Source organism: Mycteria americana, chromosome 2, assembly GCF_035582795.1.
Source record: "Mycteria americana isolate JAX WOST 10 ecotype Jacksonville Zoo and Gardens chromosome 2, USCA_MyAme_1.0, whole genome shotgun sequence".
Taxonomy (NCBI): domain Eukaryota; kingdom Metazoa; phylum Chordata; class Aves; order Ciconiiformes; family Ciconiidae; genus Mycteria; species Mycteria americana.
The window spans coordinates 38,152,130-38,174,566 of NC_134366.1; the positions used below are offsets into that span (position 1 = coordinate 38,152,130).

The 22,437-nt window shown below is 49.4% G+C and overlaps 1 protein-coding gene across 1 annotated transcript; it reads right to left on the reverse strand.

Annotated features, from left to right (window-relative positions):
* Positions 1-6,500: 6,500 nt before the first annotated feature.
* Positions 6,501-8,949, reverse strand: HOXA11 (homeobox A11). The gene is made up of 2 exons (XM_075495564.1): positions 8,283-8,949; positions 6,501-6,791 (listed from the first exon to the last, which is right to left on the reverse strand). The coding sequence occupies exons 1-2, from the start codon at positions 8,947-8,949 to the stop codon at positions 6,559-6,561; spliced, it is 900 nt and encodes a 299-aa protein (XP_075351679.1). The 3' UTR covers positions 6,501-6,558.
* Positions 8,950-22,437: the final 13,488 nt, after the last annotated feature.

The window sequence follows — 22,437 nt, forward strand, 5'->3', positions numbered from 1 at the left end:
AAAGATAATGGTCAATTCTGACTAAACTGAGCTAATTTGGCATGCGCTGGGTGTAGCTACTGCATTTCCAGCGCTTAACAATGTGTCCCTTGGAGCTTAACCCCTATTTAAAAGAAATTTTAAAGAATATTGTGGACGCCAGGGGACGAGAAATACTTTCTTTTTAATTCTACTTCTGTAAGTAAAGCTATCCGAGGGTCTATAAAACCTAGCAAATAAAATTCTGATAAATATCAAAACCGGTGAGAAGGTGCTTTCACGGAGAATCTAAATTCATGGCGTACATAGACAACACTGTCAAAGTAAACCTTTATTGATCTAAGAAAAATATAATAGATGCATTAATAGCGTCGTTAAGCCGTTTTATTGGCTGGACTAAAATTAAAAACAAAAAGGGAATAAATACAACCCGACAGCTCAGCCTAAGCGAACTCCGACTGGAAATCTCAAAATGTATCGTGTTAAACCGTGATTTATCTTTTTATTATTGGCCCCGTATAACCCAAAAGATCAGAACTGTTAATCCAGAGACGTATTTTGCGAGCTAATTAAAATATGCTTTCATTTGTAGACACGGGCAAACTGCAATTTGTGAGAACGTAAATGGCCTTGCAGCCTGCTGCAGGGCTGCATGCGCCGCCCGAGAGGAGAGCCGCGGATTACATTTTCTGCAGCTCCAAAAATTAATGCAATCAGGGTATAGTTATTTCATATTGGAACTGTCAGTTGTCAGGAACGTGCGTGTGTGCCAGATTCCTCCTTTTTTTTTTTTTTTTTTTTTCCCCTCCCTTCTGGATTTGCTCCAAAGAAGGCGGATTTCAAACAGGAGGTTTAGGAACTGCGTCTGTGCCAAGTTAGGTGACAAATGACGGCCCCACTAATTTTATCTTTACTAGAAATTCTTTCGCGCTGGGGGTGGTGGTGGTGGCTTGTTTTGGAGGATTATCCTGTTAAAAATTAGGCTGAGATTTAATTTTATTCCAGCCATCCGGAGGCTTGTTCTCCTAACTATGTTTTACAGTATATGTGTATCGTTTTACTCGCTTGGATTAGGAACATATTTTGCAAGTAATTCTGACGAGCTCCGAATTCTAGTGTGCGGCAGGACAAAATACACCCAAACCAATTCATTAGGGCTTTATCTCCTCGCCATTCCTCTGGCACTGGCGAGAACAACGGGGCTTTCTATTGTCCGGAGAGCCCCAAACACCGTGCAGAAGCAACAACGGTATCGGGTTATATCTGTGTCGGGAAAACCTTACAGACCCAAGTCCGTCTTTTAAGTGAACCCCTTCTATTGCGAGAGATGGGCCGCACAGCTGTATTAAGCATTTGAAACCGTATCCCTTCTCCCCTTTTTGTAGCTGTCTTTCCTTTAAATAAGATCTGGATGCATATACAAATATATTTTTTGGTGGTTGCGGTATAGCTTGGCTCTCAGACACACACGTTGGCCTGAAGTTTCGATTTCAGAGCATTTAATGAAAAGATTGTGACAAAAAAAAAAAAAAGACAACAAAACACAAACCCAAAGAGCTTATGAAAAAGCCTCCCAGGGGTTTGGATGTGGTATGCGAGCTGAAGTTGAGTACACGATTAATTAAACACAGTGTAGACACTGAATTGGCTTCGCCTCTTCCCTCCAAAACATGCAAACCCAAATCATGTGAAATAATAAACAGTTATTGTAAGAAACAAGCTTGTTTTTTTTAAATATTATCCTATGACCGCGGTCGTCAGTAAACAATTGGTAACCAGAGGGCGCTTTAGCTGCTGCTGGGGTCCCTTTGATTTATTCAGCAGAGTATTGAATGGGGCAGGGAAACAACAAGGGGAAAAATAAATATTTGATCAAATATGCTGAGTTTAACTTGACTGGTGGAAAATGAAATGTTGCAAAGGGACCCTCAAATCGCCCTGCTCCTTCCCGAGACCTGGCTTCTCACGTCCTGGCGCTGCCGAGGGGAGGTCAAAAGAGATCACCAACCCCCAGCTTTTAATGGAGCATCTTTGATGAAATCGATAGGTTCCGATAATAATCTAAAAACTGCTCTCTGCAGACTGAGCATGTGCTTTTAACTACACTCGCAACAGTTCCCTGGAAGCAGAATTTTAAAGGGCGCTTTCTTAAAGAATACTGCAGGCAAGTTGCACATTACTTTACATACGAGAGCAAGGACAAAATGATCCCCCTTTTTTTTTTTCCTCCCGGGCAGATATTGAAAAATTGTATACCCTCTCCTGAGAAACACGTGGATTAAAATATGTAGCCAAACCAGTATCTCCTCCATATAATACCACCTTCCCTCCCGCCCTTCTCAAATGGAGACATAACAAAAACATGTGAAAATTTTATGGGCGAGAAAAGTAACCTGGAGTTAGGGATACTCGTAGCGAGGATAGAGTTTCAAAGCTACAACCCAGAGCAGCCCTGAGCACATGAGAATGTGTGACTATTGTTTGTTTACAGCACATGTGCTGGTTTAGAAAGAAAGAAAGAAAGAAAGAAAGAAAGAAAGAAAGAGGAAATCCAAATCTGGTCTTGCATGAACATTGACTTCATATGCAAGCACATGAATAGTTTTTAGCATAAGTGTGTCAAAACTTGTTTACCGCAATCTGTGTCCAGCTGCGAGGAAGCAGACTACCCTTGAAAGTTACCAAACGACCCTAACTAAACTACAGTTCAAGTCCAATAAGACCGTCAGAATTGTCTGTCATTTGCAGTCTGTGTTGCCATAGATCTATTTGATTGAAGACACCTACCGTTCCACACATAAATGTCAAGTTTCATAATATTTCCAGTGCTACCATTTTTTTTGTAACTGGAAGAAAGCTACGAGTTGCTCTGAAAAAAATATTTCCAGATAACGTAGATTTTCCACGCGGCTGGCCAAAACTTCACGTAGAGAAAATAAAAGGTCAACTGCAACTTAGAAAGTCCCTTCTATATTATTCGCATCATAATCACCAACTTTTTGCACCGCTTCCCCTCCCTACGGTTCTTTTCCGCCCTGCTCAGTGGTCGGGGCGGGGGCCACCCCACTCGCAAGGTACCACTCCGATCGCCGCACCCTCCTCGCCCCTCTCCACGCAGGGGAAGATGTATAAAACACTTACCTTCGCGCATTTCCTAATTTTTAGCAAACTTTATCTCCACCGAGAAGCCCCAGCGCCTTCCCCCCCCGGCAGCCCGAGCGGCTTTTGTAACGCGGAGCCCGCTAAGTGCAATAATTACCCGTGCGGCTCCAGGGATGCGAAATGAACAAAGGCCAAGAGGTTTTTTTTTTTTTTTTTTTTTTTTGCAGGGCTGCTCCCCTCGCCCCGGGCGGCTTTGACATTGATCTGAAGATCGCCATCTTGTGGCAAAGAAGCCCCCAAACCGCCGTCGCCGTCCGCCCGCCCGCCCGCCCGCCCGCCGTCCTGCCGCGGGGCCCCGCGGCAGGACGGCGGGCGGGCGGGCGGACGGCGACGGCGACGGCGGCGGCGGGAGGGCAGTGCCCGCTCACCTTCCCGGTGCAGAAACCTCCGGGCGAACCTCCGTTGCCTTTAGAGCGATGCATTCCGTATAGGCGAGCGGACAAGTCGCGGACAATTTTTATGGCCACATTGTCACAGCAACACAGAGGATGCGATTTTATTGGGCTAGGAAATCAAAACCCCGACCAGAGAAACTCCATGGTTTAACTGTCTCTGGGATTGGCTATGAATGCCAGTTAATTTTTAACCAGGAAAGGAAGCTTGCTGGCTTAACTTTCATTGCCATTCAGCTCTCCATCCGTCCCTCTGTCTCTCTCCCACCGCCCGTCCATCTGTCCCTCTCCTTTAAAAAAACTGGCATTCCCCCTTGCATACTAGACAAACAAACAAACAAGCAAAATCCCCTTTTTCCCCCCTCACTTTTTAACATTTCCTTTGGGTAGAGTTTGTCTGGCTGGGTGGCAGTTGTCAACAAAGGCCCAAAGTCAGTAAGTCCTTCACCTCAAGTTTATGGGTGATGTCCAAGCAATACAGAAGTTCAAAGCCAGTAAACAATGCGAAAACAGAATGTACTTTCTTCTCCTGATTAGGATTAGGGTCAACATTAAAGATTCAAACACTCTTCCCAAAACACATTCCTATCTCAGCTATTGTTTGGGGTTTGGGGTTTTCTTCTCCCCCCCCCAACTTTCTCCCTCCAGCCCTCCTCCCCCTCGCCCCCCCCCCCCCCACCCGCCCCCTCAGTCCACCCTCTCCCTGCCTTGGAGATCAAGGACAATTTCAAACAGCCCATTTCTACCACACTGCCATGCGGATTTTTTTTTTTTTTAATTTTTCTTTCAAAGACGACAATTTTCTTAAGGCTCTCATGCTTCTGGCCACATCCACCGGCTGGCTTGGACCTCGCCTTTGGTGCCGGGCTTATAAAATCTGCCCCAAACGACACTGACACCGCAAATATTTCCCGAGCAGTTCTCCTGGACACATGTGGTGGGGAGCAAACAGCAATGTCACATCAAACCCTCCAGCACAGGACCTTGCCCTGCTGCCGGCGTTGGCAGGATAAGGAAAAGGCCTAACATGTAGTGAGCTATGAACATACTTCATTTTCCTTTTCCTTGACCGGCTGAAGCGATGCTTGAACAAGCCTAGGTTCACTTGTTAACTCCAGAGCAGAAGATTTAACGGCGAAGTTCACAAAAGAAGAATAATTTGCCCCAAAAGACTGAACAAGGTCACGAGGAATTTCGGGTCCCAGAGTTATATCAGATAAAAGAACATGCAGTAACGTAACACCAGAGTAAAAATATAAAGTTTCCATTTTTTTATTTTCCTTGTGCGCTGTTCCACTGTATACATGCAACCAAATACTTTCGCATATTAAAAGAAAACTGTATATACATATAGATGATACATATTGAAAACAGTGATGTCATATAAAGATATTGCATTTTGTGAACTGTGTCAAAGAAATTACATCCATTTGGTAAATTTATTAATCAAAAAACATTCTCATCACCACTTTGTTGCACATGTAAAGAAATCCCACACCCGTTAGCCCCAAAGGACCAAAAAAAAACCGGGGGGGGGGAAAGCATTCGAACAAAATAGGTCATGGGTTCTTTTTTTATTATTTACAAGTCTTGTAAAACACCGTTCCTGTATGAAATATACATTCACATATTCTCAACAGCAAATTACCTTAACGATAGAACACCGTATCCTTTGTAAACTGATATAGAATTTTAAATATTTTCCTTTTTTTTCTCTTTTCTTTTTTAAATTGCATTTTTTTTCACGCTTTGGTTCCTGCAGGGAAATATATATATTTATAGATATTTAAAATAACTCCGAACAACTCTCCATTCTTTGCATACGTCGACTGGGCGACAAAGTAGAGCTCGTGACATTTAAAGTAGACAACAACAAAATTACCATATTTACATTGTTTGGCTTCTGTTTAAACTCCTCACTAGTCACCTTTAAACGAACATGCGATCGAGTTATTTTAATGATCCACTGTTAGTGCCTTGCACAACTCCAAGTTTCAATTAAGTGTTGTGTGGTATTTGCTAAACTGTCGTTCTCCACAGGTATTTCCTGAAGAAAGTTTGTGAGCCAGAAGCCAGAAGGTTAGTTTCCTTTATGGAGCTGTTTCTTTTAAAACGCTGAAATTCACACTTTCTTTGCCGTTTTATTTTTAGTATTTAAATATGATTTGTCTCCGAAAAGATGGCAACGCATAGTCAGTTGTCATAAATAAAACCAGAGCTAATTAAAATTTGCTAAATCTTTTTTTTTTTTTCAGTGATTGTTTCTTTACGATATATGGCGAATTTTTACCTGATTCTTAAAGTAAATATTTCAGTCTTTCATTTAGTTCTCTTTCTCCCCCCCCCACCCCCCACCCCAAAGGAAATACTATCGTACCCATCACTACATCCACATTACAACTGCTCGCGGTTGGCCTCGAGAAGGTGTAGGCATGTCATCCCCCCCTCTTTAATTCTCCCTCTGTGTGTGTGTCCCCATTGAATTCTCCTTCCAAACCCACGGGCGAGGGAGCACTGCCTCTAAGCTAGCCATTTTCCCCTAAGGAAGGACAAAAGATGATTCCTCAGAGTTTATATTCTGCAGTGGTCCTGGTTGCCTGAGCTCGACCTGGCACTCCCCAGACAGCTGTTCCGCAGCAGCACAGGGGCGAGGGAGGGCCGGGGGTGGGCGAGTCCGGGGACGGAGGGGTGCCGTCCCCGCCTGTGCCTGCCGAGAGCGGTAGCCGGGTGAGCCGCAGTGCCTGGAAAGGTAAGAGGTATGGATTTTGCACTCAGAGGTGACGTGCACGTTTAGAAATGGATGCCATGTGTGTCAAAAGCAAATCGATTCCAGTTGATATGTAAATATATATATATATAAAAAAAAATCATCGTTGAAGTTCCAGAGTAGGTTTACATGTATGTAAAACCTTGGATTCTTCTAGTCCCGTCAGATACACACCTCCTTCCTCCATGTAACCCCGTGGCTTGACCTTGTCAAGGGCGAAATCTGAATTTAATCTCGTCTTGAAAAACGCTATGAGTTTTAAAGTAGTGGATTAGCTGAGTAATATTGTAATCGGTCCCTGTTAATTTTTTTTTCTTTCATTCTTCTGTTCTGAAACCATATTTTCACTTGGCGGTCGGTCAGATTGAGCATTCGGGAGAGCTGGAGGCGTTTCTCTTTGTTTATGTAGACACTGAAGAAGAATTCCCTTTCTAACTCTCTAATCTGATATTTGGTGTATGGGCATCTCTTTTTACGGGTACGTTGTCCACCTGTGGAGTGAAAAAAGGCAGAAGCGTTTGAGACCCAGCGGTGGCCGGCGGCGGGGGCTGAGGGGGAGTGGACGACACACTCAAGCAAAACACATTAATATGGAAAAGACGCGTTTTGCCCGCTCCGGGGCCGGCGTTGGCAGGTCCGAGGCTGGGCGCCAGCCCCTCCGCCTTGGCGGGTGCGGGCAGCCTGGGACCGGGACCCGCCGGGACTCGCCGGGACCCGCCAGCTCCCGCAGCGTCGCGGCCCCGGGCCGCGGGCAGGGCGAAACCCCCGCCGAGACGCGGGGATCCGGCATCGCTGCCTCCGCGGGGAGGGCGGCCGGAGGAAGGGCTGGTGGCGGGGGGTTCCTGCGGATTTCACGAGCTGGAGGAAAGCCTTTGTAGGCTGCTCCGCCGGGCGCCGCGCACACGGAGCTGCCCGCCGAGCAGCCATCACCTGGCTGCCTGCTGCAGGCAGCGCGGCACCGGGCAGGGGGACCCAGCGCCCAGCCCTCTCCCAGCCCGTACCCGCTCGGGTCTCGCCCTCACTCCCTAGACTAATCTCGGTGCTACGTCCCCAGCAGAGGAAAAGCCCTTGAGTCCGGGGCTGAGGCGCCTCATTCTCCCCCGGCCGGCTGTTTTAAAGCACGCCTTCCATCGCATCGAGGTATTCTCCTCTCGATTAGCCATTACGGTTTTAAAGTTCATTAAGCAGAATATAAAAGGTCTCAAGGTTCAGGAGCTCTTTACATTAAACGTAGCTGCTATCCCTTTAAAAACTTCCTTTTCTGGTACAGTTCATTGTCGAGGTATTTTTTCCCCGAGCCGTATACTAGGTTTGCCTTTTAAAAAGCCCACATAAAAAAATCAGGCTTTGACAGATTGAATAACAATTGTAAGTAACAAACTGTTGGACAGAAGGCAACACGTAATTGCCACAGTGCCTTAGTAAAATGGCTTCCTTTAGACAAAAAGGCCAGCTTTAGGTTAATTTGTTTCTTTTAATATATTGCTACAGTTCAGGCGGCTACTTTATCTGTTAAACGCTATTCTAGTGCAATCGTTAAAACGGCGAAGGCTTTGAATTCAGCTCCTAACTAGACTTCTGGTGCAACACATGGCTTTTATAAAATCACTGGATTACATTGATATCAAAGGAGTCGGGATCTCCTTTTTTGCCGAATTTACAGGCACCGACCGTGCGTTATTATATTTTCGAGAGTTGACCACAGAGCTCTTTTTTATTATTATTAAAAAAAAAAAAAAGAAGAGGAAGGAGAAAGAAAATTTTTTTTTAAGGCATCCATTGCCCGGTGGGTATTTCACGGCCAATTTCAGCACTAAACACGTGATCTCGCCTTTTATAACAAAGTTTTGTTGGGGGAAATCTAAAGGCCCTTCATAAACCTTATATGCTTATAAAACAGCATATAAAAATTTAACAGCGGCGGTGCGCTAGATTTCAAGCTGCCTTTCCTAAAAGCGCTCGGGCGCTGCCTTTATACGTACTGGAGCTGCCGGATTTCTCCTCATTGTTGCCGGAAGACGACTCGGGGCTGCTGCTGCTCTCCGGCCGCCTCCGCCTCTCCTTCTCCGCCGCCGCCGCCGCCGCCCTGCCGCAGCCGCCCTCCGAACTTGAAGTTGCCGCCGCCGCCGCCGCCCCGGCGGCCGCCGGCGCCTTCTCGCCACTCTTGTCTACCGAGTAGTCCGCCGAGGCCAGGTTTTCCGCCGTGCCATAAGCCGTCTCGAAAAACTGGTCGAAAGCCTGGGGTAGGACCCCGTTCCTGCCCACCGTGCTATAGAAATTGGAGGAGACGTTGGTGCTGGGGTGGTAGACGTTAGCTGTGTTTTTGCCGAACATCTCGCCCATGCTAGCAGTGTTGGTGGCAGGCAAGCAGTCTCTGTGCATGATCTCCTCTGCGGAGTAGCAGTGGGGCAGATTGTTCCTGGGGTGCCATTTACTGGAGGGATCAATGGCATATTCCCTGAAGGTAACTTCTCTCACAGGTTGGACCTGGGGTAGGTTGGAGGAGTAGGAGTATGTCATAGGGCGAGAAGACGGGGTCTGGGGCAAAAAAGAAGGGAGGCTGGAAAAATCAGGACCCGAGACGTAGTAAGTACAACTTGGCAAATACATGTTAGAGGAACAAGGAACACGCTCATCAAAATCCATCATTAGGGCTACCTCGGCTTCTCCGCATTAGCTGAGCTTAACATGATTCTCTAACGCAGCTGCCTCTTTGAAGCAGATCCGTGAAGTAAGAGATGGGGAGACGTAAGCTGACGTGGAAAGCTCTCCCCGGCGGCGGCAGGGAGGTGCGGTCACGTGGCCCGACGTTGACATTGACGAGCGGCGGGTCCGGGCCCCGCTCCCTTTGTGGCCATCGCGGGGGGAAGCAACAGCTCGTCGCCGGCGCCTAGGGGCGAGCCCAGCGCGGGCTGGCCGGGGGTAGCCTTGGGGACACAAAGCCGCCTGGCCACTGCCCCACACTTAGCCGCCCGGCCCATGGCACCCACTGGCTCCGGAGTAGCGAGGCTTAGCAATCCCCCCGGGGTTCGGTGAGACCTTTCTGTTTGTTCGGGGGCTTGCTGGGGCGCTCGGCGGCTCGCCGGCAGGCTCCGCGAAGGAGGGCACAGCAGAGATGCAGGCACGGTTTCTTCTGGGAAGCTGCTTCCGAGCAGGAAACGCTCCTGAAGAAATCGGCCGGGGTTTTTTGTTTTTTCTCCCCCCCCCCCCCCCCAGTTTGTTTTGGTTCGGTTTGGGCTTCCCCCCCACCCCCGAAAAAAAGAGGGAAAAAAAGGAAAAGGTAGCCCTCGCCCCGCAGGGTTTTTCTGGAAACGTTCCTAGGAAGAATGTGCCAGGGTCAAGTCTGTACCGATTTTCATGGTGAATAGATTACATGCTTGCATTCATGTTCACTTCCGAAGCGCTTAGTGTCTTCCTTCCCTTACTTACATATTAACCTCAAATACCCCGCGCGGCTTCAGCCGAGCTTTGCTGGAGGTAGTTAACCATGTCGGGTTCCCAGGACGCAGGTCCTCCCTCCTCACCCCCTCCAAACCGTCCCTCGCCTCATTCGCAACGCCAGAAAGCCCTTTAAATCGCAGACCACGGAGCTAAAGAGTGTTTGCTGATCTCTCCGCCTCAACGCTGCCGCTAAATACTTGGAAAACCAGTGGATGTTGTGCTACCCCGGCTTGACAAATACTCCGAGTTTAATTGCCAAAAGCCTAGTTAAAATTCTTTGACATACTGTTAACCCCTAGGAACAAACTTGCCGTACCGAGGTACTTTCCTTTTTGCTCCGTACCGTCTCTGCAGGCTGAGACCCAGGGAGACCTGTTTTAGAAACGTGGTTAAACTTTTACTATTGTTGCATGAAAGGGATGATATAGAAAGCGGATTGTACAGGGCAGAGACCAAAAAGTACTTCTCTGCCAATAAAAATGCACACCCCACCGAATGAGCAGAGCCAAAGAAAACAGAGAAATACGCCAAAGAATACAGCACCTTTTGAGGCATGGACATCCCTAGGCTCTCGGAAAAAATATCTTTTTGCTATTCTGATGCTCGATTTCAGAAACGAAATATTTGGGTTCCGGCTGGATTTCATCAAAATAGAAAAACAGAGCGGCAAAAGGCTATTGTGAAGTCGGTGCTCTCAGGAAATTAGACGTAGTTCAAGATCCATGCCCCCGTGGACTTCGGAGGCTGATGGAAGGGAAACGAAAATGTTAGGGAAAGAATATTTGGATTTTCCCCCCTCTTCCTCTGCAGTGCTGTGGAAGTATTTATATATCCGGAGAAAGTTCTCTAGTAAATTCTGGAGATCTTCGGTATTTAAATGTCAACATCGATTTGTTTATTTATTGCTTAGCTTATCGTAACTGACTCAATAACAAATCTAATCATGTTGTGCACAGAGAAAATATTCTCATTATGTATTTTCCCTACATTATAGTTAACTATTGCGTTTGAATCCAAGCTGTAAATTCAATATTATCAAGTAATTACTTTGTAGTGGAGTAAACTAATTTATTAGCATTAATGTTTATATGCCTTTTTCTTATTTTACAAGGGTTACCGTTCACAAATCAAATGCTCTGGACGTATCCCTGTAATGAACTCTTTATTTTGGTTTGCTGCAAGAACTTCTTACGCTTACTGCATGTCTGCGAGCTGAACTTGAAATTAATGAATTAATCTTCCAGCTTGACATATTTGCTAGAAAGTGGATGGAAAGAGATTGCATGTCGTCAAAACCGCTAGCAGAAGACTGCAGTGTCGTTTAGGGATTGTAAAAGGGTTTGGGGGTTTTCCCTCTCTCTCCCTCTCTTTTTTTTTTTTTAGCTTAGGGTGGGGGGTGCGAGAGCTCTGGTTGGCCTTTCCTTAACGCTATACTTTTGCTGGCATTTACTTTCCCCCCAGCTTTTGCCGGGGGGGTGGGGTTGGGGGGTCGGAAGCCCTCTTTTGGTATCCGAGCACTGTTTATTTTCCCTCTGTGTGTCCCCCCCTTCCATTCCGTCGGCGAAAAACCTCTCCCCACACCCCGGGCACAGGCAGACCCCCCCCGCTTCACACAAAAAGGAATGTATAAGGATTTCGGTGACTTCGAGATAACAAAGGCGCCACCATTGCCGAGCCTCGCCCCGCCTCTGTGTGATGGCAAACAAATTCTTGCACTTGTATTAGGGCTTTTAAGGCTATAATTGAACACGGCGCGTCTAGGAGAACCGAAAACAGTTCTAGACTGACCTGCGGTTTTATAGCACTTTGGCAGTCAACTTCAGCTTGTGTCAGAGCAGACATGACAGAGCTGCCCAACGCTTAATCGCGGGACGCCACCTCCTCGGACCCGCTGCAGCCCCTCTCTTGCATTTCAATAAATTTCAAATCTTGGGGCTAGAAATGGGGAGCAGAGCCGGCACAGGTTTGTACGGGGCTCTTTCCCGCTCCTCTCGGCAGCCGGGGCTGCGGCGCCGTGCGAGGCTCCGCCGCGCCAGAGGTCGGGGCTGCCTCTGGGAAACAAAGGGAAATTAAGGCAAGAAGGGCGAGAAGGCAACTGCGAAGAGGCGTGTGTGTGCCTGTGCGTGGGTGTGCGTGGGTGCGCGTGTGTCTGGGCGTGGGTGTGCTTGCACAGCGCGCACACGTGCGGCCCCGCTGCCCGCTTCTGAATCGCTCGAGCTGTCCTCCCCCCTCCCCAAACCAAGCCGCCTATTCCTTCAAGCGGGTTTGCCACGCAAGGGAACCCCGAAATGCCTGCCGGTTCCTCCCGCGGAACAAGCGGGGAGGGTGGCGGGGAAGGCTGCGAGGGGTGCCGCTCGGCTGGGAGCGAGTAGACACCCGAGGTACAGGCTGCTCTCTGCTTTATTTGCTGTTAAGTGAAACAGAGATAATGTACGCTTAAAGCCCCGGAATGTGTGGGTAATTGCAGGGAGCCTGCTGTTAAGTTGCTGTGTTCAGCACAATTATCAATGTTGATTATTTGGTCTAATGTTGAATTGCTCTTTTAATACAGTAATTGGGACTTCCGCGTTGAGGAAGGGGGAAAATCGAGCCTTCCCCTCGCTAACCTCCCTGAAAACAACATAAACAAAGGCAGGCATTTCGTTTGGAGAAGCAAAATGCATTCGTTACGCCTTCCCGTGTATTTCGGCGGGATTAGAGAGGGTAAACCCGCTCTGAATTTGGGAGCTCTGCTGCAGGACGTTTTTGCAAAGGACAAGCGTGGCCAAGAGGTGGGGAGACTGTGAGCACATTTGCCCATAGCTAGGCTAAACAAAGCGAGGGAAAAAAGCTGCATCTCTTCTTTGGAGGAATATAAACAGAGCTAGGACGCCTCGATAGCCTAGCTTTTACATATACAGATGGCGTGCAAAGGGAACTGTTTAACTTAACTACCGCTCGTCTGCAAAAGGTCAAGTTCTATAGTATCTAACTGGTTGTCTTTTTCCCCTCTGTTTTGCTCGAAAAAATTTGAAGCCGACCATTTACCTTGCCAACAGGGTGGGTGCCTGTAATTAACAGGAGAAACGTGGGCTAAAAGGAATTTGCGTCAAGAGGAGCTAATTAAAATATTACACGATCGCTGGCTTCAATCGCTGCTGCTCCTCTCGCATAGGAAGGGTGAGGGGTGGTACGGCTCGAGCAGGAGAAAATATCTCAGGAATTAGGACAGTGTTTTGTAAACTCGCGGGTTGATTACAGTCTACAAAGGCTTGTTAGCAAAACCTAATATTAGGGAATTCGCAACGTTGTTGCCAACGAAAAGCGCAACCCCTTCCCACCTTTTCCAATGAAAATAAGGCCAGAAGGCGATAATTCTTCGCAAAATTTGCCAGGAATGCAGCTTCAGAAAAGCGTGCTTATTGTTTGGATTTTAAATATTTCGGGCTCAGAAGGTCTTAGCTGGCGTTTCTTCTTTTCTGTTTGCCTTTTTGTCCGTTATGGAAAGGAGCTATACATAGTCATCTTTTTTTTTTTTTTTTTTTAACTAAATATGTCCCCTTAACACCGCAATGGAAGGAAGTGTTACAATAGTTACCTAAGATTTTTCAAATAATTTAAATAATGGGTGATTTTTGCTATCGGCGAGATGGAAGCCCCGTGCTGTGGTATGAGAAAGACTATTTATTGTCCAAAACCTGAAGCGGTATGGTTGTGATTTTGCTAGAAAACTGCAGAATACACGTAAAGAGAAAGGGCAGATGTAAACAGGATTCAAGTCAAGGTTATTCTGACTTTTTTGTTGTTGTATTTAATCACTTTACATTATTTCAGAGGCTTGAACATCTCAAAAGGCTGCGCTTATCTGGGCGTAGAATATTTTAGATTGATTTTTAGTATCAATTACCGAAGTCCTTTTCTTTCTTCCGTCACCCTCTGTGTCTTTTTAAGCTGCTGAAATGGAAAAGCTCCAGGGGATGGTTGTTTTTTTCCTCTTCCCAACCCTCCCGTTTAGTTTGACCATCAAGATTAAACGGCTACGGACCTAAAGAGATCTACCCGTCGTTGGCGACCAACCATGACATTTTGCGTCCCTTTGCGCCGATGCAGACCCGAGGGCTCTGTCTGCCTGGCTCCGACAGCTGCAACAAGCCGAAAGATCGAGGGCTTTTCCCGAAAGAGGAAGCTTCTTCCAGATAGATAACTTCTCTTTTTCGACAACTATTTTCTTGCAGCCGAAGGATTTGTTGTTGTGACAGATTCCCGGCGCCTTCCTGAGCGCGGGAAGTTTCTTACGACGCCGTGCCTCCTCAGCCCCCGGTTCTCCAGCCCTGCGCGCCCCAGGCTCCGGGGCGCTGAACCCCTCTAAAATTTTGTTTATGTTTACCACTCCTAGCTTGCTCCTGAAAGAGAATGGAGGCAGATTTGGCGATAAGGGGGGCATAAGGAGGTATTTGCCTAGACGGTCAAGTATATCAGAAATTGATTGACTGACGATACTACCATAAATGTCTCCCTTTCTCCCCCTGAATGCTCTGTGAGACTTTCCTGACAGATGAAAACGCACATCCAGTCATTCATTTCCCCCCCCCACCCCCCCTGGCTATGCAGATACAGGTGCAAGAGACTTCTGGCAAAAACAGGGTGCGGGAGAGGGGTGTCTAGACCAAGCGGCGGGCTCTAAAACGAATGCGAGGGCAAATGTCCCTGGTTATAATCCGCCGGTGCAGAACAGCAGGCACTTTCCACCGACTCCCACCCAGACCCACAAAGAACGGGGTCGTTAGCGCCGTTTGTAGGAAGCAGGTTCCAGTCCTTTTTCATGCCGATGTATTTTATGTGGAATTAATCAGAGCGGTTTAGGGAACGTCCCCAGCAAGCCCTTGAAAGTGCGGTGCTATTAAACGGCGCGGTTATCCCTACGGACGGCCACATCTCAGGCGATGTTCCCATGCAAAGTCCACCCGCAGCCCGGAATGCCTCTTTACCCCACACATTAAAAAAAAAAAAAAAAAACACTCCGCCAAAACATTCCCATGTCGACTTACATTTAAAAGTATTGCTACAACTGGTGCCTTGAACTTGACCTTAGATTTGTTAATCCAGGAAATATATTCAGAGAGAGGAAAAAAAATCCTACTGCGTTGCCTCTGACAAACGAGCGTTTTTCTGCCTGCCGATTCAGGACGCAAACAACCCAGCAGAGTTATGAGATACATTATGTGCCCTCTAGATTAAGAGCGTCAGAAAGCAAAATGCCTTAACGCCGAGACAAGCTCGTCGCAGAGCTAGACTGTTCCTGTGATGCCAAGATCCACAGTTTGCCACAGAAATTCAAGTCAAGGTAATCGACTGGGATTCTCAGCTAAAATGAATTTTATAGGATATAAGGTTCTCTCTCATGCACATTGAATTTTAACAGTGATTTATAAAGGTATTTCAATTTTTTTTTCCCCCCAACTCGCCAAGAAACACATCGGATTTTACTGTACCACACTGCTAACTTTATAGGAGAGCCTTATTCACATATCGTGAAACCCACCGAAGTAAAGACATTTCTTCATCAAGGATTGTTTTAGGGGGCGGGTACAGGAAGTATCACTATACTGGGGCTGTCAAATCAACGACTTCAAAGCCCCAACTTCATATTTTGATGGACTCCCAGAATTGCATTGTAATGAAGGTACCTGTACTTGTGTAACCTTTACAGGGAGCTAGTTGTCTAACACGAGCTTAAAGTACGCGCCGCGACTGAGGATGCGATCGTATGCCCACGTACAGCTCAGCCGGCTCTATAAAGACCGCTTCTTGCCTGTTGTCTCCTATGTCACGCAAAGATACCCATAAAAATAGCTCTCTCTCTAAGCCTAATATGGCTGCCCTTGCCTACGCTGGGGTGGAAACCCGCGCACGGTCCCGCTTATTTCCCTTTCCCGACTCTTCAGACAACGCCGACACTAATATCCCTCCTTACAGAAATCGGGGCGCATCAGCACGACAAGCCCACGGCACAGAGGCCGGGGGGAATTTGGGCAAAATCCCCCGAATCAGACCAGGCGGAGTGTGCGGGTTACTCGTCCTTTCTCTTTCAGTTTTATTTTCCCATCAAGTGGCCGTACAGCACGGTATTTTCATTACACAAACCCTCACATATTTAAACGTAAACCACTAGCTGGAGACGAAGCCCATCCAAGATTGCTTTGTATTAAAATCCGTCATTTTTTTATGCCTACCCGAGGGCACCTCGAAGACTAAAACCAGACTTAAAATACGCTGCTTTTCCATTACTCCTAGCCCAAGCCGACTGGAGGGGCCGATTTATACGATCAGGAATAAATAAAAGCACTTTGCTTGGTGCATTCAAATCAAGGGGATTACGACGAAGGTCAGATTAATTTAAACTGGCAGGTTACAACTCCCGGCTGGCGTTTTTCTCTCCTGATACACACAGGCAATGGCGAAAAGCAGACAGGTTAAGCATCCTTCCCCTGCTTTCTTCCACACAGAGCCGTCCACCCTCCTCCCCGGCTCTTGAACGATTAAAATAATTTCAGAGGCGAACACACGGGAATAAAACAACGGGGAATAAAACCCAGGAGCCGCTTTTCCACGCAGCCTGACCCAACTCTGCAAGACAACCCGGCGCAGCAGAAAGCCAAGCACCCAGCAGCTCTATCTGCAAGTCTGCCCGCATCTTGGGCTCTGACCCCAGCCTCTCCTGGCCCACTTGCCTGCCAAGAGCCTTCTTTGCTTTCCACCTATGCTAGAATGGGAAGCAGCATCTCTGGGAAAGGTGGGGCCAGCACCCAAGCTAGAAGAAGCAGTCTTACTTTTCTCAACAGGCTCTTCGGCTCTAATAGCATCAGCCCAGGCTGCCTTCTTCACCCAGGTCCCTGCAGCAGAAGCGGCACTTTGGCCTCATACACCGTGGGAGGAAAGGGAGCAGGGTGGGTGGGTGGGCTGGGGGGAGAGCGGGGGCCTGGGAAACCATCCACAAAGGCCTTCCAAATGACTTTGCTCCAGTCATGCGGGGGGCTTTGCGGGGGGACCGGGTGGGTGTTTGTTGTTGGCTTGTTTGCTTAATTCACCACCGAGCAGGGGAAGAGGAGAAACATTCAGCCGCTTCCAGGAAGAGCATGAAAATCTTACCCCAGCATCCAGAAGTCTCTCGCCTGTGCAAAAAATATATCCCCACGGAGACTGACAGCTAGGATCCCGCGCTGGGCTGTAGACCTCCAGATCAATGAGGATGGATTGCACATTTTGTTTCCTCCCTTACAGATTAAATATACCCGGTCCACAAAACATTCCTTCTCGATCTTTCAGTGACTTGGGTTGCTGTTGATTTGGGGTTTTATATTTTTTTTGTTCTAGTTGTTGTTGGTCTGCCTTTAGACGGAGAGAAATCTAGCCTCTAGGGCTCATCCTCCTTCCTGCCAGCTTCAGGCAAAATGCAGCAATATCACAGGCCAGTGACGATTATTGCTGTTATTATTACTACTATTATTGCTATTTATTTTTTCCCCTCTCTCTGTCTCTCCTGGTCTCCTAGGATTTCCGATGGCGATTTGCACACAAGGTGATGGCAGGAGGCTAAAATGCTGTCTAATTCCACAGATTCCCATCGAAGAGAAGGAGGAGAAAAAAAAAAGTCCCAGTGTTTTTGATCACGGGACACCCGGCCGTTCCTCCCCAGTACACCCCGGGTCACAGTACAGTAATGACCGTGGGTTGTGCGTTGTAGGACTTGACCTTTCCTACGTAGAAGAGGGCGCTTTCCTCTACGCTACGGGGAGTGAAGGGAGGGGGGAGCGGCGGGAGGAAGAGAGATGCTCTCTTTGGGGATGTTTAATCACAGTTCAGATCTAGGAACGGGCAAAGCTTCTGCCTTTCAGCACGCCATGTTGAAGCCGTTCACTGGAGCCAAAAAAAAAAAATTTTTTTTTTCTTTCGGAGGGGGGTGCGGAGGCGGGAGGGAGGCCGGAGGGAGGAGGGAGGGAGGGAGGAAAGACTTAATGAACATTTGCATTTCGTCCCCTAGTTCATGAATCAACTGCATTCAAGGGGGAGGGGGCCCCGGGGGCAGGGAAGGGCTCGCTGCGTGGTTAAAACACCCGCGGCCGGACCCCTGCGGCCGCGGCCGGGGCGCGTCGGCCCGGCTCGGCACCCACCGCCCCACGTCCCCGCCAGCCCACGCGGAAAAGCCACCCCCGGTCCCCCCCTCTTCTTTTTGGACTCTCAGTTTGAACCGGCCGAGAAGGCGCAAGGCCATCTCTTCAAATCATCATTAAAGTGCCTTAAAACGCATCTAAAAGTTATGAATGGCAACAAACGGCCTTTTAGCGCCTGCCAATATTTTTTTGTATTAAACGCTGTCTTGATTTTATTGCTAACGCTGCCCACGGAGAATGCTGAAATGCACCAGGAATGGGGTTTTATTTAAGCCATAGCCGTTTTTTTTGAAATAACTTTAATTTATAGGCTAAAGGCCGAGATGCTTACCCGTTCGTTCAGACGAATACAGAATAAAGTCGCTGCTCTGGAAGCCCAGGGCGATTTTCTTTTCTGAGCATTTCGATATTGAGCACCATATTTTTTGCGATTGCTCCAGAGGCCATCTCAGCCAGCGAGCGTTTGTAAGCGGGAGGCTTTCTGAGCAAAAGGCGGCGGAAAAAGATAGAGCTTTGCAGTTCTACTTATCATTCTTTTTCGGAAATATGCTCCTGTCAAGGTTTATTTCCCATAGCAAACCACCTTTGCTACTGCCAAGATCTCGAGGCGGGGATAGATTAAATACTGGATTATTCTCTTGGTGGGCAAAAATACAAAACATTTGCCGTGCCCTTCCGTCCGCATCAAAGACGTAAGGCCACTTTCTGTCCATGGGGATCTCAAATCTAAGGGACCAAGAACGCCCAGAATTAGGTGATTATAAACCAACATATCCAGACGTTGGGAATTAAAGTGTATGTCGCCGAATCCCCCAAGAATTACTTGAAGTGAAACTGAACTAATCTTTTTTGTCTTTAATTAATTATGTTTCGCGTTTTACACTGGGAATGAAATATTGCTCTGACATTAATGTTTCAATAAATACGCTAAATATACAGTAACAACTTGCTCACTCTGTCCCTTGCGTCCCTCTGCACATCCGCTAAAATGTTATACCTAACATTTTAATTTCTAGGGGAGCTGAGAAAATAAAGACCCTACTTTGTTTATGTACGTTTTGTTTTTTAATTTTGTGTTTGTTTTCTTTTCAAATCCTTCTTCCGGGACATTTTTTTTAACGTCTGCAAATAAAACTCCTCGCACATATAACTCTACACAACAAGCCAGGCACGGTAAGTTCCCCACCACCATTTTAAAACATTCCCGGTAACGCAGGGAATATAAATAATAATTCTCTCCGAACCGTGTGCAGGGACGGACGTCGTGAAGTAATGTATCACGTTGCTTAATTATTTTCGTTGGTGATATATTTACTTGTAAAACATATTAGGGATGTATTTTAGGACGCTGGCGGCAGATTGGTGAGAGGGGAATATGTAATACAACAGCAATTTGTACTTGAAAATGTATGTGCCAACAGCTTTTGGACGGTAAATGAAGGTAATAAATAACACGAACACACACACCTACACACCCGCTCTCCCGCACGCTCCGAGCCCACATCTACCCGGCGGAGGGACGGAGGGATGGGGGCGCGGAGGGCTGCGTGGGTGCCGCCGTGGGCAGGCAGAGACGCGGGAGGACCGAGGCGGGGGCGGGAGGGCTCGCAAGCCCCGCGGACGAGGAACGTTTCGCGACTCGGAAAACCGCAGACACCCCCGTCTCCCTGCCCCGAACCACCGCACGGCCGCGGCGCGGAGGGCTCCGCCGGACTCCGCCGCTCCCCGCAGCCCCCCCTCTAGGGCTGCCCCGGTGAGCAAGGCGTGGAGCTCCCGGCCTTTACTCACCTGACCAAGCCACTCGCCCCCGGGGGACGTTTCCCGAGCGGGACCTCCAGACGGGCCCGAGGAGAAGGCAGCGGGTCCGACAGGAGCCGCCGGCCCCGCGGGACCGGGCGCGCAGCTGCCGCCGCCGCACGCCCGCGTGTCCGGGGGAGACACCCCGGCGGGGAGGGGGAGCTCCGCCGACGGCCCGCTGCGGGCCTGATCCTGCTCCCCCGCTGGGGCTCTCCGCTGCAGGGCCGGGAAACACGACCTGCTCCTCCTGCCTAAGCCTGCGAGAGCCTCGACGCTGACTTACATGGTAGCAGGGGTCCGATCCAAAATGTTACCTTACTCCTGCCAGCGATCGCGAGTCAAACGCTCCCCTTTTTACCCTGTGAAATATATATGCGGCAGAGCTATTTGAACAGTAGTGGGAATTTAAATTCGCTAATCCACGGTCAGTCTCGAAATGCTTAGCAGATTTGAACGGTAGGTAGTTCAGTGTGAAAACACAATCTTCAAACGCTAGCTCCGACTAAAAGTTACCTTAAAAAAAAAAAAAAAAGCTGCTATTTTACTGATGTCGGCCATATTCTCGTTGCGGGTTTCTTTCAAGGCGCCCCTGAATTATATCGCTCTGGGGCACGGTGTGAAAATAGAAGATCCTGCCTAAGATACACGGGACTCGAATCCTGCCTATCACCCTCATCTCCGACCTGCAATACATGTAATTTGCGGCATGTCTCGTGCAATAATTATACAGGTTGCGAAATATAACGGAATAAATAGAATTATTCACTCGGAGCGAGAACAAGTGTAATTCACAAGTGGCAGTTTAGCTCCTTCAGGAGCAAGTGTTGCAATGAGATGCAGGACGGGCGGCTGGCCGTTGCCTGCAGCCGAAGCAGAGCGGTGGGTATCTGCCCGCGGACGGCAAGTACGGCCAGTGGGAGATCGGCCCTCGTAGCCAGCCCGTAGCCCACCACTTCCGCGCAGGGTGCAACCGGGAGGAGCGGCTGCCCGCGGCTCCGGCCGGCCCAGCGCGGGGGTTTGCTGCCGCTCCAGCTCTGCTGAAAATCCGCCCAGGACCGGGCAGGCCGCGGGGCTGCTGCGGGACGGGAGGCACGGCGGAGGCTGCCGGCTCCCCAGCGGCGAGGGGGTCCCACGCGGCTGCCCTCGCCCGTGGGCAGTCCGAAGCGCATGCCGCCGGGGACGGGCTATCGCCCCCTGGGTCGGTGTTGCACCGTGGGGGTCTTCGCCCGTGGTCCCTCGCCCGGCGCCGCAGGCCGCGGGCAGGCCGGGTCCTTGCATAGGGGCTGCCCCCCGTCACGTCACGGGGACACGCTGTCACCTCAAAGTACAGCCCGACGGCAGGGCCCGGAAACCGGCTGCCACTTGTGTACCTCTCCCCGGCTATTTTCGCGGCGGGACGGGGGACATCTCGCTCAGAAAGTCCCCGTCTGGCCTCCGAAGGGATGCGGCCGGTATTCCCACGCTCCGACGCCGCGGGTTACACGCGGCCTGAGAAATCACAGCGTTCCGCGGCCCCGAGAGCCGCGAGCGGCGGGCGGGTAGCTCGCCCGCACACCGCGGGAAGGCTGAAATCCCGCACGGAGAGCAAAGCCCCCGACACGACAGCCTCCTGGAAAACAGATCTCGCTCTTGAAGGTACTTTTCATGTCAGTTATCGCACGAGTGCGTTACAGTCAGATCTGAAGGTCGGAAAGCTCTCTGCGCTGATCCCTGCGGAGGTGGGTCCTTTTGAATTTCAGAAATGTAAGGCTAGAAGCGCACAAGGAGCGCGGTATACAATACCCTCTAAATGTACCGTAAAGGTCCCCCAATAGCTCTAATTAGAGCTGCAGACCACCGCAGGAGACAGGAGGCGAAAGCAAACTTCTCTTTGTGCCCGACCAAACTCGCCCGCCGCTCGCAACACCGGCCGGCCGACGGCTCCTCGCACCGCACCGGCATCCCCCGGCCGGGCACAGGCATCCCCCCAACACCGATTTTTACCCCCAGCCCAGCCTCGCCGGTCTCCCGCCACCTCCAGAGAGAGAGCGGAGCAACCTGCTGCACGTTCTGCTTTGCAAGTTCAAACATAGGATATACATATATATATATGTAAGGACATGCGGCGGTCCCCGCGCAGAGTGGCACGCCCGCGCTTGGCGGCGCGGGTCCCACGCGTGTGCGCGGCAGCCCGCGGGGAGGATGCTGCGCGGATGCGTGCGCGGGCGCGGCCAGGTGCGGGCGCAGCGCGGCGGCTGCCACGAGGTGGCGCTGTCGGCCCGCGGATGGCGGCGGCGCGGGGAGCTGTCAAAAGTCAAGGTCACAAATCGGCTTTTTTCCCCCTCAAGGTCAAGGTTTCAGGCCTTCCCCATCCTGTCATCGCCACGCAGGCCCCCCACCTTCCCGCCGAGGCATCGCCGGGCTGGGCAGCGTCCCCCCGTCCCAGGGGCCGGCCGCCGGACTCCATTTCCCAGCGAGGGCTGCAGCGCTGCACCGGTATCATCCTGCTCTTCCTCCCCCTGGCCCCCAGCCCCGCTGCAAAACCACTGTTTAACATTACCGAAACATTTATAGTCGAGGAACGCTGGTTATCAGGCGTGCCTGCCCCCAGATAAACACCTTCCAGAAAAACAACCACCCTATATACGTAAGCTACATAATGGAAGACAGCGGTGTTACAATTATAAGACAGATACATCGTATTTTTCTTACGAAATGCACGTAGGTATGGAAAAATAAAGAGTATTTCTTTCAGGTTTTGTTACAGTGA